The sequence below is a fragment of the Periplaneta americana genome, chromosome 12 (assembly GCF_040183065.1).
Source record: "Periplaneta americana isolate PAMFEO1 chromosome 12, P.americana_PAMFEO1_priV1, whole genome shotgun sequence".
NCBI classification, from domain to species: Eukaryota; Metazoa; Arthropoda; class Insecta; order Blattodea; family Blattidae; genus Periplaneta; species Periplaneta americana.
The window spans coordinates 58,825,294-58,837,549 of NC_091128.1; the positions used below are offsets into that span (position 1 = coordinate 58,825,294).

Below are 12,256 nucleotides of genomic sequence, written 5' to 3' on the forward strand. Positions count from 1 at the left end.
TTGAGATATAGTATACAGTTAATATACTAATAGGAAAATATTCGTACATGTGAGTTACAAGACATAAAATGTTGAATAGCAAATCGTTCTAAATGGCATACAAATACAAATAATTAAGTAATATATCAAGATAATAAAAAAAAAGGAAGAGTGAGGAGAAAAAAATAACAACTTGGTCATTTAAGACTATTTAGAAACTTTCGCAAGAGTCTAGTTCTGTTCTGTTGTAGGTATGTATAAGCTAGAAGATTCTGTTAATTTAGAGTGGCTTAATTTTAAGATAAAAAAGCTCGGCATATATTATAATGACTTAAACTGACTTTTCGGTATCCATACACATCGCTCATCCACAGAAACATTGACGCAAGCGCAAAAACTGAATTGTTTAGGAGAGGCATTTAAAATTTCGTCAAATGTTTAAAATTATATAACATCTCTTAATTATGCATTAGTGGTACTTCTATGGATTCAAATGATTTCATATATATATTTTATTATGTATTTCATGGTATTTAGTAAATTAACCCTTCCAGGAGGCATTTAAGGGAGACGTACCCCTCAGTTTTGTCATTGTTACCCTACGATTTTGTTATCGCTCTCAATTACGATAAGCCCTGAAGGACGATTTTAAATGCAAACAACTTAATTTTAAACGGAATTTTTATTTTATGAGGAAGAAATTCAAAACAGTAAATTGTGTATGTTTTCGTAATACTTTGATATTATGTTAGTGTTTATCAATTTTAGTAGGTCATCCCTTTCCCTCCCCGAGATGTCTATTGTGCGGTGTAAGCCTGGTTTAGTCATACATTATTTTTTTGTTTGTTAGCACTCGATTCCTGTTTTCGTAGCGATAACTGCACCGTTATAGAAGACTTTGTAGTGGTATGTGATCTGTACAATTTTTATATCTGAAACTTCTATGGAGTTTTACATCTTTCTTTTAGTTTCCATCCATTCTTGTTGTTTCCTTTTTGTCTTTTTCCCATTTTTATCGTATGAAATGTTTTTCTATCATTTCGCTCTCGAACGATGAAGATGAACTACAGGCTTAAATTCATTACTATCTGTTCAGGAAAAATATTCATCCATCAAGTCTTGAATTTTGTAACATGTTTGGGACATTCGTCTCAATTTTAATGTTACATCTCTCATTAATAGCGGATGATTAACGGTACCTATAAATGAAATTTTACACATCTTGATTACACAACTTTTAACACTATATCACTTCGGAATATGTATTATATGACTTTCTCATGTTAAATTCTATCGTATTCTGCAGTTCTGAAGAAGACCAATAATAGGTCGAAACATGTAAACCAGGTACGATAGAATTTAACACGACAAAGTCATATAATACATATTCCGAAATGAAATTTTGCTAGCAAGCAGAAACACACGCTAATGTTAACTTTACATTAAGTTTAAAGTTCTGGTTGTTAGCGGCATGCAGTTCTGGTTATTAGCGGCATCTATTTTTAAATACTTTTTCATCTACTATCTCAACTAAAACATGTTTATTAGAAGAGATAATGATTATAAACCATTATAACAATGCCAAGCCAATATACTTACATCACATTCGTCCAGGGTTGCCAGATGTCCCGATTTGGCGGGACATGTCCCGTTTTTTACATAAAAATCCCACGTCCCGCTTGATATCGTGGCGGGACCCAAAAAGTCCCGTCTTTAGAAAATTAATATCACGTTCATAATTTTGTTATAACCTAGTAACGTATTTTGGTCTAAATAATTCCATTAAATGTCAGCTGATTGTGTAGGATAATTATTTAAAGATTCTAAGATAGCCAGTAAATACAGTTGTGAGAGAAGAAAGATGGCAAAAATTGTTAAAAATGTATTATGACAATTTTCAGTAGTAAAGGCACCGTACTTCAGGATATCAAAAACGGAAAAAATGCTTGGCGTTGAAACAGATGCATCAAAAAAGGAACATTAAAGCGTTCCCATTACTGTTCATATAGGTACTTTACTTCTAAGCAAGGAGTAGAGAAAAATAATGTTTTTTTTTTTATCTTTTATACAGTGAAGATTCTGCAACTATAATAACTTCATTATAAATAATAAAATATAACTTATGTTTTACAAACAGTTGCCGTTATTGATAATGCTTCATTGAATTTTGGAACGAACAAAAATGCCTACACTGCTTTTAGGGAACGTAATATAATAATTGTAGTTGCTTTTTTTGCTCATAACATTTGATTAACAATTGTGTCAGACATGGTTGTAATGCTTTTAAGTACGAAATAAAGTGTTTTGTAATTAAACTATATAATGAGTTCAGTAATCAACAAACAAGAAAAATGTCTCTTTGAAAAAGATTTTTCAGTGGCTTGATATGGAATGGACTGAACTAATTCGTCATGTGCCCACAAGGTGGCTATCTGTGGTTCCAGAAATTCAAAGGGTGCTAAGGAATTTCGAACCTGTAAACTGTTACTTTCTGTCACAAGAGAATCCACCTAAAATACTCCAGATATTTTTTGAAGATGAACTTGCTCAGTGCTACCGGGTTTCTTGTAAATATTGGCAGTATTACTTCAGCAAGCAAATTTAAAACTGCCTATTTGTAGAACTACTTTCTATATTACATGATTTGAGAAACAGGTTTGTAAGTCGTAGGAATGAGCAGTTTTATGGGTATACTCTTGCTGTCTCTATTATTCCCAGGTCTTGTGATGTTTAGCTGTTAACAGTTCAAGGAGAAAGCAAATTCTAGAATGCTTTTATTAAAATGACAATTTTAATAACTATATTAGTTTTTTAACTTCATATAAAGGCATAGTTTTCCTTTCTCTTTCTTTTTCAGTTCAACCAAGACATATCATCTCTGCCCATACTCATATCACTCTCAAATATTGAACATACGTATTAGATATGCTCTTTGTCCCTCTTTGGTGAATGTAAAATCTGGCAACTCTGCATTCGTCACAGTTATTCATTTCACGTTGCTTTCAGACAGCTGTTTTGGCGAATATTTTTAGAACCATATGTTTTAGAAATTGGAATATCCTAAATAAAAGTACAGTAAGTAAGAAAATAATATTCAAATAACTTTATTAACTTTATTCGGCCTGAAGGAAGTCATGGGATGTTTGGCTAGAGTTTTGTTGTTGAGAATGTCGAGTTATAATAATAATTGTTCCAGGTTTATTTCTATTTGTCTTCAAATACTTCTTCTCATAGATTTCTGAATCATATTCAATTAAATGAACCAGTTGATATAATGTATTGAGTATGAAGGAATATTATGGCTGTAGAAAACGTTACATCTAGTCTCTTTATTACAAGAAAAATATTTGTACATAAATAAATATATTACCTTTTTTCGTACACACATCTGGCTATACTTGACGAAAAACTCTCGGTTCGACAGAAAAAGCTTTCTGTAGTGGCCAGCGCACTAGCTTTGATACACGCCGTTCTACAGCTGATGAATTAAATCGATTGTACCGGTAAGTTATATCAGAAAAACAAGAAGAGCATAATAATAACTGTCTGTATCAAACGTACTTGCTAATTATTATCGTTTTTATAATTAGTAATGCTAGTTTCCAAATTAGTGCCGTTTTTATGTTAACTGGTCAAATTAAATTTTTATATTGTAATGTAACCTGGATCTGAATGGTCACCTAATTCATCAGGCAGCTGTTAGGTCTCTTCGCTACACATTGGATTTATAATTTGATAACTGCTTGTATAGACGATAAAAGAATTGAGCAAGTTTTGTAATATTAGAATGATATTTTTGGAAAATTTTCATACACGATGGCATAAGATGTCCAGAACCTGTTAGCCCTGAAAGTTAAATTTAGATTGCCGTCAATTTAAAAAAAAATCTGAAACCATGTACGGCGACGAGTTTCTCTTTCTGTTTTTTTTTTTTTTTTCCTCTGCACAAACAAGTGATTAGAAATTACTCTTCTATATGCTATCTGGAAAGACCGAACACCTCCATATGACACAGTGAAATGCTAAAGAAGTCCATTCCAAACACAATAAATACCACTTTGACTGGCTGGCACTTGAATCAGGCTTCCAAGGTAGAAAGAGAAATATTTCTAGAAAAACAGGAAACGACCTCTGTTGATCTCGCCCTCACTGAACGCGGATATTGCTTATGAGTTATGACTGAAGTAAATGTCTTGCTACTTATACACTCTTCGTCCAAAATAAAGTCTTACAGATTTTCTCAAAATTACAGCAACTGTGATTATGTTAACATTAAAATCTCGCTGTTGTCAGAACATGTTCATTCTGTTCCCCCCTCCCTCTCTTTTCCATCGTCCTAAATCCTGTGGAGGCCTTGGCTGAATGTTCAGCGTATAGCTAGATTTCCTTGTCATTAGCCGAGCCTGCGGTAATAATATTACAAACATGACGAGATAGTGTTCTTGCACGAAGTATGTAATTACGACTCCTTCCCACTTCTCGGAATAACGTGCACAACCTAACCCGACTGTGGTCCAAGTTGAAGGAGAGCTCGTGTAGTATCCATCAGTGCAGAAACATCGTAGGCCGTGGTATACGTCACGTTGCATGGTCAACCGAATACTGTGATCTCTACGTATGTGAGCTATGTGTAATTGCAAGTTCCTGTGTATTTGTAGCAAGTGCTTCCCAGTGCCGCCGGACTGTCTTAGAAGAGTAGTGACTTACGAATTCGCGAGAAGTTGTTTTGTAGAAATCTTCAAGGAAACGTGTTATTGTTATTGGCCGCTCTTACATAACGAAGAAAAGAGTGGTTTGCCGTGTTTTTAATAATGTGGACAGAAGCTTGTACTTGGACGCTCATCGACGCAGTGTATTACAAAGTGGCGAGAAGATGGGGCATAAAGTCTTGGAATTGTTATGGAATCGTCACTTCCGGTAATAAATTAACATTATTTTGAGTACAATAGAATTAATACCTGCATTGTGTTAAACGTTAGTAAAGAAATAGGCCTACACTTGTCACACCTTACAAGTCTAGCAGTAGAACGTTTGCTGTAATGTATCTGAGGATACCTAGGGGTGATGTAATTATTAAGAAGGATCGAAAATACTCTAATTTTTCTGTGAACCGTATGTAATGATCATTGAATCGTTTTGATCAGGCATGCCAGAAATCAGACTCTAAATGTGCAGTTTTGTGCGCGGATCGCCGGTCTGTGCAGACTGCATCATTCGAGCGTTGCTCTTACCCTTTCTTAGCTGGAGGGGTGTACAATAATCTATTCTGCGCTTCTAGGGTTGGATTGAATAGCATTTGGACATTATAAACACACTTAGCAGAAGGAAAAAAGCACGGTTATTATCAGTGTCTATACTTGACAATTGTAATACAAGAAACTTTAGGCTTACTCAGTAGTGGTTTGTAAAGCATAATTTATTAATATGATTTTTATATAGTATTTGAAGAAAAAGATATTGCAGTAATTTCGAAACAACAAAAAACGAATAAGTATTTCATTTTGCGTAGTAAGTACTAATTATTTATTTTAAAGTAGTAAACCCTACTCTTTCATTGTTCGTCGAGCATTATTATTTATCGGGACCGTTGGTACACAAATATTATTACTCCCAATTAATTACATGCAGTAGGATATTGTGAAGTTTTTACACTGAAATCATTTCCTTGCTGTATGCCAATATAAATTAACATTAATATTAATAAATCATATAAATTAAGCTTAAAATTTAAATTCACATATAGTCTATTTGGAAAACTTTGAGAGCAAGTATCGACAAGTTGGAAGCGTTAATGAAAGACATTTAAAGTGTAGTTCACAAGCTGTGAAGCGACGATATTCTATTTATGTCAGGTTTAAAGGTTTATTAATGTAAGTATATTAGCATAATATAGTGACGTGAGATGTAAAATTTGCCATTATATATTTTTCCAGAAAAGTTTTCCGTCTTGGAAATAGTTGCTTTCTTCGCACCTTACAACCTTAAGAGCCTCACATATATTCCTCACTATATTCTCATCACTTAGCTTATGAAGTGAAAGTCGTAAGTCGTCTAATCTTTGATGGCTGTGTTAGTACAGACTCCAAAACAACGTCATTGTCAAGTTCGTTTTGCCGTGAGAGTACTGATTAAGAAATAAGCGCTGGCAATATCATATTTTGAGGACTTTACTAATCTGATCTAAACTGTTACAAGACTATTACCTCGACATGGGCTCATGAAATCCTTTCATTTTAAAATAATAATGGCTCAGGAAAACATTATAACAATTATGTTATAAGATTCGTAAATTCTCTTCTTCGTTGTCTGTGAACTCTTCACTTTATTTATCATAACACATTCACAGACACAGCCAAATCAGCACCCGTATTGAAACTGCGTTAGTGAAAGAAAAGCTGATATGCTTTTGCAGGTCTATATAGCCCTGTAGCGTTCCCCTCCAAGGCGATTTTCCCCCTTCAGGTAGTGGAATAGGAAGTGCACATCGCACAGAGACTACTGCACAATGTGCGCGACTGCACAATGTCGGATTGTTTAGTGTTTTTATTGACGTAGAATTACATTTAATGTATTCGTAAATTTTATTTTCCAGTTTTACTAGCCATCTGTAGGTAGATGTCGAGGTTGCATGTGTGAAACCTAAGAAGATTTCCATTGATGAAATGCAGATCACCTCGTTTACACGACTGAAGGGAATTTGAGGCGTTGTGAATAGTAGGGGCGAACTCGCAAAATACAGGTTGGAAATTCTTTGTCAAGTTCGTTCCTAATATCCGCAGCGTCGTATGTTAACACACCTATTACATAAGGAGGGGCATTTTATGTTCTGGTTTTTCATTTTGCTTGTTTTTAGCTGGCGTACAAAATTAACTGTTATTCAGTTCTATGAGCGATGACTGTGTTAAAACCTATTTTGTAGCCTTTTAACAAACACTTTCCGAACTTCCGTCTAAAGGTGTATCTACTTCGAGGTCGCTGTGCCAGCTGGCATTGCAAAGGGTCTGGTATGGATGTCTAGTTGGTTTTTGCCGCGTTGCAAATTATGCCAGGTGGCATGCCAATCTTGAAACCGTCACCTCAAAGGAAGCCAAGCCTACACAAACAGTGGAGACGTGCCAGGCAGCATAGTTTGCAACACTCTTCCTTTGATGTAATTTAACACTTACTGACAAATTTGAAAACACACTCCATATCTGACAGTAATTATTTTATATATTATTTTAATGTACCGAAGTACATATGATATTTCCATGCAGATATTCTGCGTCATCATACGATGAATTATTTTGATGCAAGAGCTTCTCGATGTAAAAACGTGTAGCCATTCGGCATTACTTCTTTTAATCTGACAATGAGACCACTTCGATATCACGTCATTTCCTTCACGCCAGGGAAGTATTTCAGGGTATTATTTTTCGAGGCCTGGCGCCTTCAGGGCACTTTTATGATTTTTATATAACATTTGATTTATTCCGATTTTAATGTTTTCCAAATTGAACAAATATTTAAATATACAATACTAAAATATTATCATAAAAATAATCTGAAATATAAAGAAGAACAACATGTTTGAATAATTTCGAGAGAAAAATTGTTACGGGGCCGGGCATCGAACCCGGGACATTTAGTTAAACGTACCAACGCTCTACCAACTGAGCTACCCGGGAACTCTACCAGACACCGATCCATTTTTTCTCTCTATATCCACAGACCTCAAAGCAGGCTGACAACCGTCAAGCAACCAACATTGAGTGCACACTAACTATGTGTGACTTAAATTGTGGTTTTCTGTTAACGAACAATGACGTGTATTATGCATATCAAGCTTTCAGGTATAACTCCCTGTAAAGTTGATTTGAATAATTTCGAGGGAAAAATTGTTCCTGGGCCGGGCATCGAAACCGGGACCTTTGGTTGAAGAACATGTTTATCCTACCAGAAGAAATATGACACATCCTTTAGTTGAACCTAAATGTTACACAACCACTCATAGCCAGAGTTACGGGCCAAGGTTATACAACTCTGTTTTGATAATAAATCCTGACATAAGTTATTTTGAGTTTAATAAATTTAAGAAAAAAATTAAGCAAATTATTTAGTCCCCTTCTCCTTTTTCTTAATTTCAGTATACTGTTTATTCATTCCAATTTATGTTCTGTTCTTGACTTGATTCTCTACTTTTATTTTCGTAATTATCCCTGTTTTATAATAATTGTATTGGTTTTGTAATTTTATTGTATCTTTGTTATGTTCCTTAGTACAAAATAATTATTTATAGGACCCCCTCCCCCTTCCGAAGACGAGCTTGCTCAAACAAGTATGCGCTACGTCAGTATTATGTATTTATTTTGTATTTTATTTAGCAATAAATACTAAATAAATTATTATGTACTACACGACCATCTTTAAATTATATATCACGAAGACTATTAATTTATACTCAAATTGCATTATTGTAGTCAAATTCTTCATTCATAAAAATGAATATTTTATTCATATTTCAACAATTTCGTAGTGACGTCTACTCTGCAGATCTAACAATCTCTATATTTAAGTTCGAACCCATGTATTTTCGTCCGACATTTCATAAGTATTCCTGCGGAAATGATGATGCAGATGACGACGACGAAGACGAGGACAACTTACTGTACCACAGTCTAGTATATACAGTCCCGAAGCTCAATACGTAGTAAATATGCATCCATATATACTTGCTGACCACTAGGATCGCTAATATCGCCTCATTACGGACAATGCGAAATAGTATCGGCACAGTCTTTTGTTCCTAGCACCCTCACAACTCAAGCTTCGTGACTGTATATACTAGACTGTGTTACTACTATCGGTACTACCGAAAATACCAGAGCCAGACACTTTTTTGTTTAGAAATACATCACAGTGACACCCCAACTGGTTCAGACTGAGAACAAGGGAAATTCCTATTTATCGTCAACTATCTCTGAAGTTCAAGTGAAAGCACACATAGACATGAAATAACGTGAAATGTATGTTGGCACATCTTCAGATCAATGTACAGATCTTATAATTATTTTATCTCTGCCTCTGTGCATCGTCACAGGAAAGAAGACGGCAGAAAGATTGTAATGCTATTTAATACGCTGACGCCCACGACTAAGATAAAGCACTTTAAATTTAACAGTCGCTGACCGGCAGAGGTAAAATGTAAGATCTGTAGAACATTGAGTCAACGCTTTGTGGGAGTATAGGAACCGAGTGGTGTGTTTTTGTTTCGCTGAACTTCAGGTCAATGCTAACTCATATAAAGATTGTGTGACTGTAGCCTGTATATATTTTCGTTTGGTTTTACTTTATTTATAGTTTGATTTTTCTGTTAGTTTATTTGTATTTCTGACTGTGTGGAAGAGAAGGTCTAATGGCCTTAACTACACCAGAATAAATAATCAAAAACAAATAATGATATGTAGGCTATACAGGGAGAGTCAGGACCTCTGTGACAAACTCTGAGGAACGATAGACCTCATAATGAGCATCATTTTTGTGAAACAACCCATATTCTGCGATGTGTCGTTTGGGAGCTACGCGACATAGAAGAAAATCCAAGTTTTGGTGATATTTACATTTATGCAATTAATTATTCATTTATTTGTTCAAACACCCTTGTAGACAGGTTACAGAATGTGTTCAAAGTGTCTTCGCTGAATCTGTTTAATTTCATTATATTGTTGTAGCAGTGACTGTTGGACTCTGTCATAGATTTCAGGTCTATGGCCAGCAAAGGTTTACCGTAAACATCTGGGCTGGAATTGTCGGTGATCATTTCCTGGGACCAGTCATTTTCCGCCTTGGATTGGGAGAGAGGGACGTGATACGTCGCCAGCGCGATCACCCGACTTAACGCACATACATTTTTTTCTTTGAGGATATGTGACGAGTGTCGTGCATGCCACCTCAATTGACACCAGAGAGAAATGATTGTACGAATACGCTGCTTTTGATCAAATTCGACACATGTGTAATGTTCAGTAGTATCCAGCAATCACTTCTACTGTGAAATGGATGTAATAGGTTCAGGGTAGATACCTAGAACACCTTCTGTAACCTCTCTGTGAGGGTACTTGAAGAAATAAATGAATAACACTGCGTAACAAATTTTAACTTTTTTTTTTTTTTTGCGCTGGGTATGTGATACATGTTTTCTATATAATTTGAGCCTCCTGGATACGAATATGACAATAAAAACAGTTGTTGGTTACGGTTGTTTTTTAGAAATTTTCGAATTTATATCCATTCAAAATATTGCTTTATATAATGACAATAAGGCTAAATATTCACTGTTCAGATGATTACAGCTCTCTTTTTCTGCGTTTTATATTACACTGGGCATCAGGTACATCACAAAGTAAAGTCCAACAATTGTCTGTTACCATATTGGTACTCCATTGTCCTTTGTATCTTTTTTCCATAGTTGAAATTTCTCGATGAAAGCGCTCACCATGCTCATCACTGAAATCGCCACAATTCTTGGGGAAAATGTCAAGATGGGAGTGAAGGAAGTGAACTTTCAGGGACATTTTACAACCCATAGTTTCATACGCCAACAGTAAATTTTTGACTAGTTATTCATAGTTCTCACTTCTACAGTTACCCATAAAATTTAATACAACCTCCTTGAATGCAATCCAGGCGGTTCTCTCTTTCCCTTCCAACAAAGATTCGAAGTGATTGTCCTTCATTATTTCTCTAATTTGTGGTCCATTGAGAACTCCCTCTTTTATTTTTGAATCACTAATAGCTAGTAGGAAATTTTTCCTGGATATGTTTAAATGCTTCAGTTTTATGATTCATCCCTTTAACAAGATTCTTCATTCACGCTAACTTAACGTGTAAAGGGGGTAAAATTACTTTACTTTGAAGTATCCTACAAGGGGTTGGTGTATTAATATTTTTCTTCCCTGGCTCTAGTGATTGTCGTTTTATTTTATAATGCTTATCTCGAGCGCGACTGTCCCATTCGCACAGAAAGCAGCAACATTTTGTGTAGCCTAATTGCATTCCAAGAAGCAATGCCACAATCTTCAAATCCGCACGTATAAACCATTCGTACTTTGAATATTATCATTAAAGGACACTTTAAAGAAATACACGTCTTACACAGAATACTAACGCCACGGAAATATCTTTATAAACTTCAGTGATTTCATACGGCGAACCTGTTTCTCCCCTTCCAAATGGAACGGATAAGGGCAACAAAACAATTTCCGCTTCTAGAAATGGTTTTGACAGGGTGGTCTATTGCAAAATATAAACTACAATAATATAATTAAATCTCACAGTGAAAGAAATACACATCTCAAGTAAAATCAGGTAAACTCAAATGAATTCATACCGAGAACCTGTTTTACCCCCTCCAAATAGACTCATAAAAGGGCAATAAATTATTTCCGTTTCTACAAGTGATTCTACCATGGTGGCTTACTTATACTAATATTGTTTTTACATAATGGGTCTTCACATTTGTAAAAGAAAATAGTTACGGTGATTTTTTTTAAATAAAATGCATAGTAAATTAATTATATTGTGCATCTCGAAAACCCGAACTGATGGAACATTTTGCTTGTTATTTTTTAATTCAGGGGGTCGAAATTAGTAAGAATTTGTTAGTTTTATGTCTGGCGCAAAATGGCTGTTGACCTGTGTAATTAATTACTAAGTTGTAAATGTCACTAAACTCTGTCTTTTCTTGGATGTCGCATAGCTGCTAAATGATGCTTCAGAGAGCATGCGTTGTTTCGCGAAAAATTATCATCAATGAGAGACTATCACTCCTCAGAGTTTGTTACAGAGGTTCTGATTCACTCTGTATATATTAAATTAAAAAAAAAAAGCAGTTGAACGTAAGGCCTGTTTTGTTTTCGATGCCTGATCTACAACTGTTTAAATTGAGTTAACTCTGGCAGGCATTTGGGTAAGAAGCTAATTACTTTGTGTAAGTGACGTTATGTAAAAATTCATCTTTATGGTTGAGGAAAGCTTAGTAAAGACGATTCGTTTTGGTTGTCTGTACTTGGGTTTCCGAGATTTCCGAAAAGCCTAACAACCAGTTTAATTAAAAATAGAAGCAGAAAGGAAAACCCAGGCAATGCCGGGTGATTTCAGCTAGTATTAAATGTAATAGAAAGAAGAATACATAAAAAACTAGTATATACATCAAACAGAAATGATCATGTCAAATATTTAAACAAAACGGAAATATAAATTAAAGAATTTACCCCCGTATAAGCAAACGCTCGTGGTC

At 34.9% G+C, this 12,256-nt stretch overlaps 1 protein-coding gene across 4 annotated transcripts in view; it reads left to right on the top strand.

Moving 5' to 3' along the window:
- olf186-M (Ki-ras-induced actin-interacting protein-IP3R-interacting domain olf186-M) overlaps nt 1-12,256 on the top strand; it is a 324,363-nt gene that overhangs the window by 103,669 nt on the left and 208,438 nt on the right. The window contains exon 1 of one of the 4 annotated variants that reach the window (XM_069841402.1): nt 4,481-4,896. The exons of the other annotated variants lie outside the window; for them this stretch is intronic. Coding sequence (XP_069697503.1) covers nt 4,853-4,896 — 44 coding nt within the window. The 5' untranslated portion in view covers nt 4,481-4,852. Of the gene's footprint in view, nt 1-4,480; nt 4,897-12,256 lie in introns of those variants that run through there. 4 annotated transcript variants of the gene reach the window in all.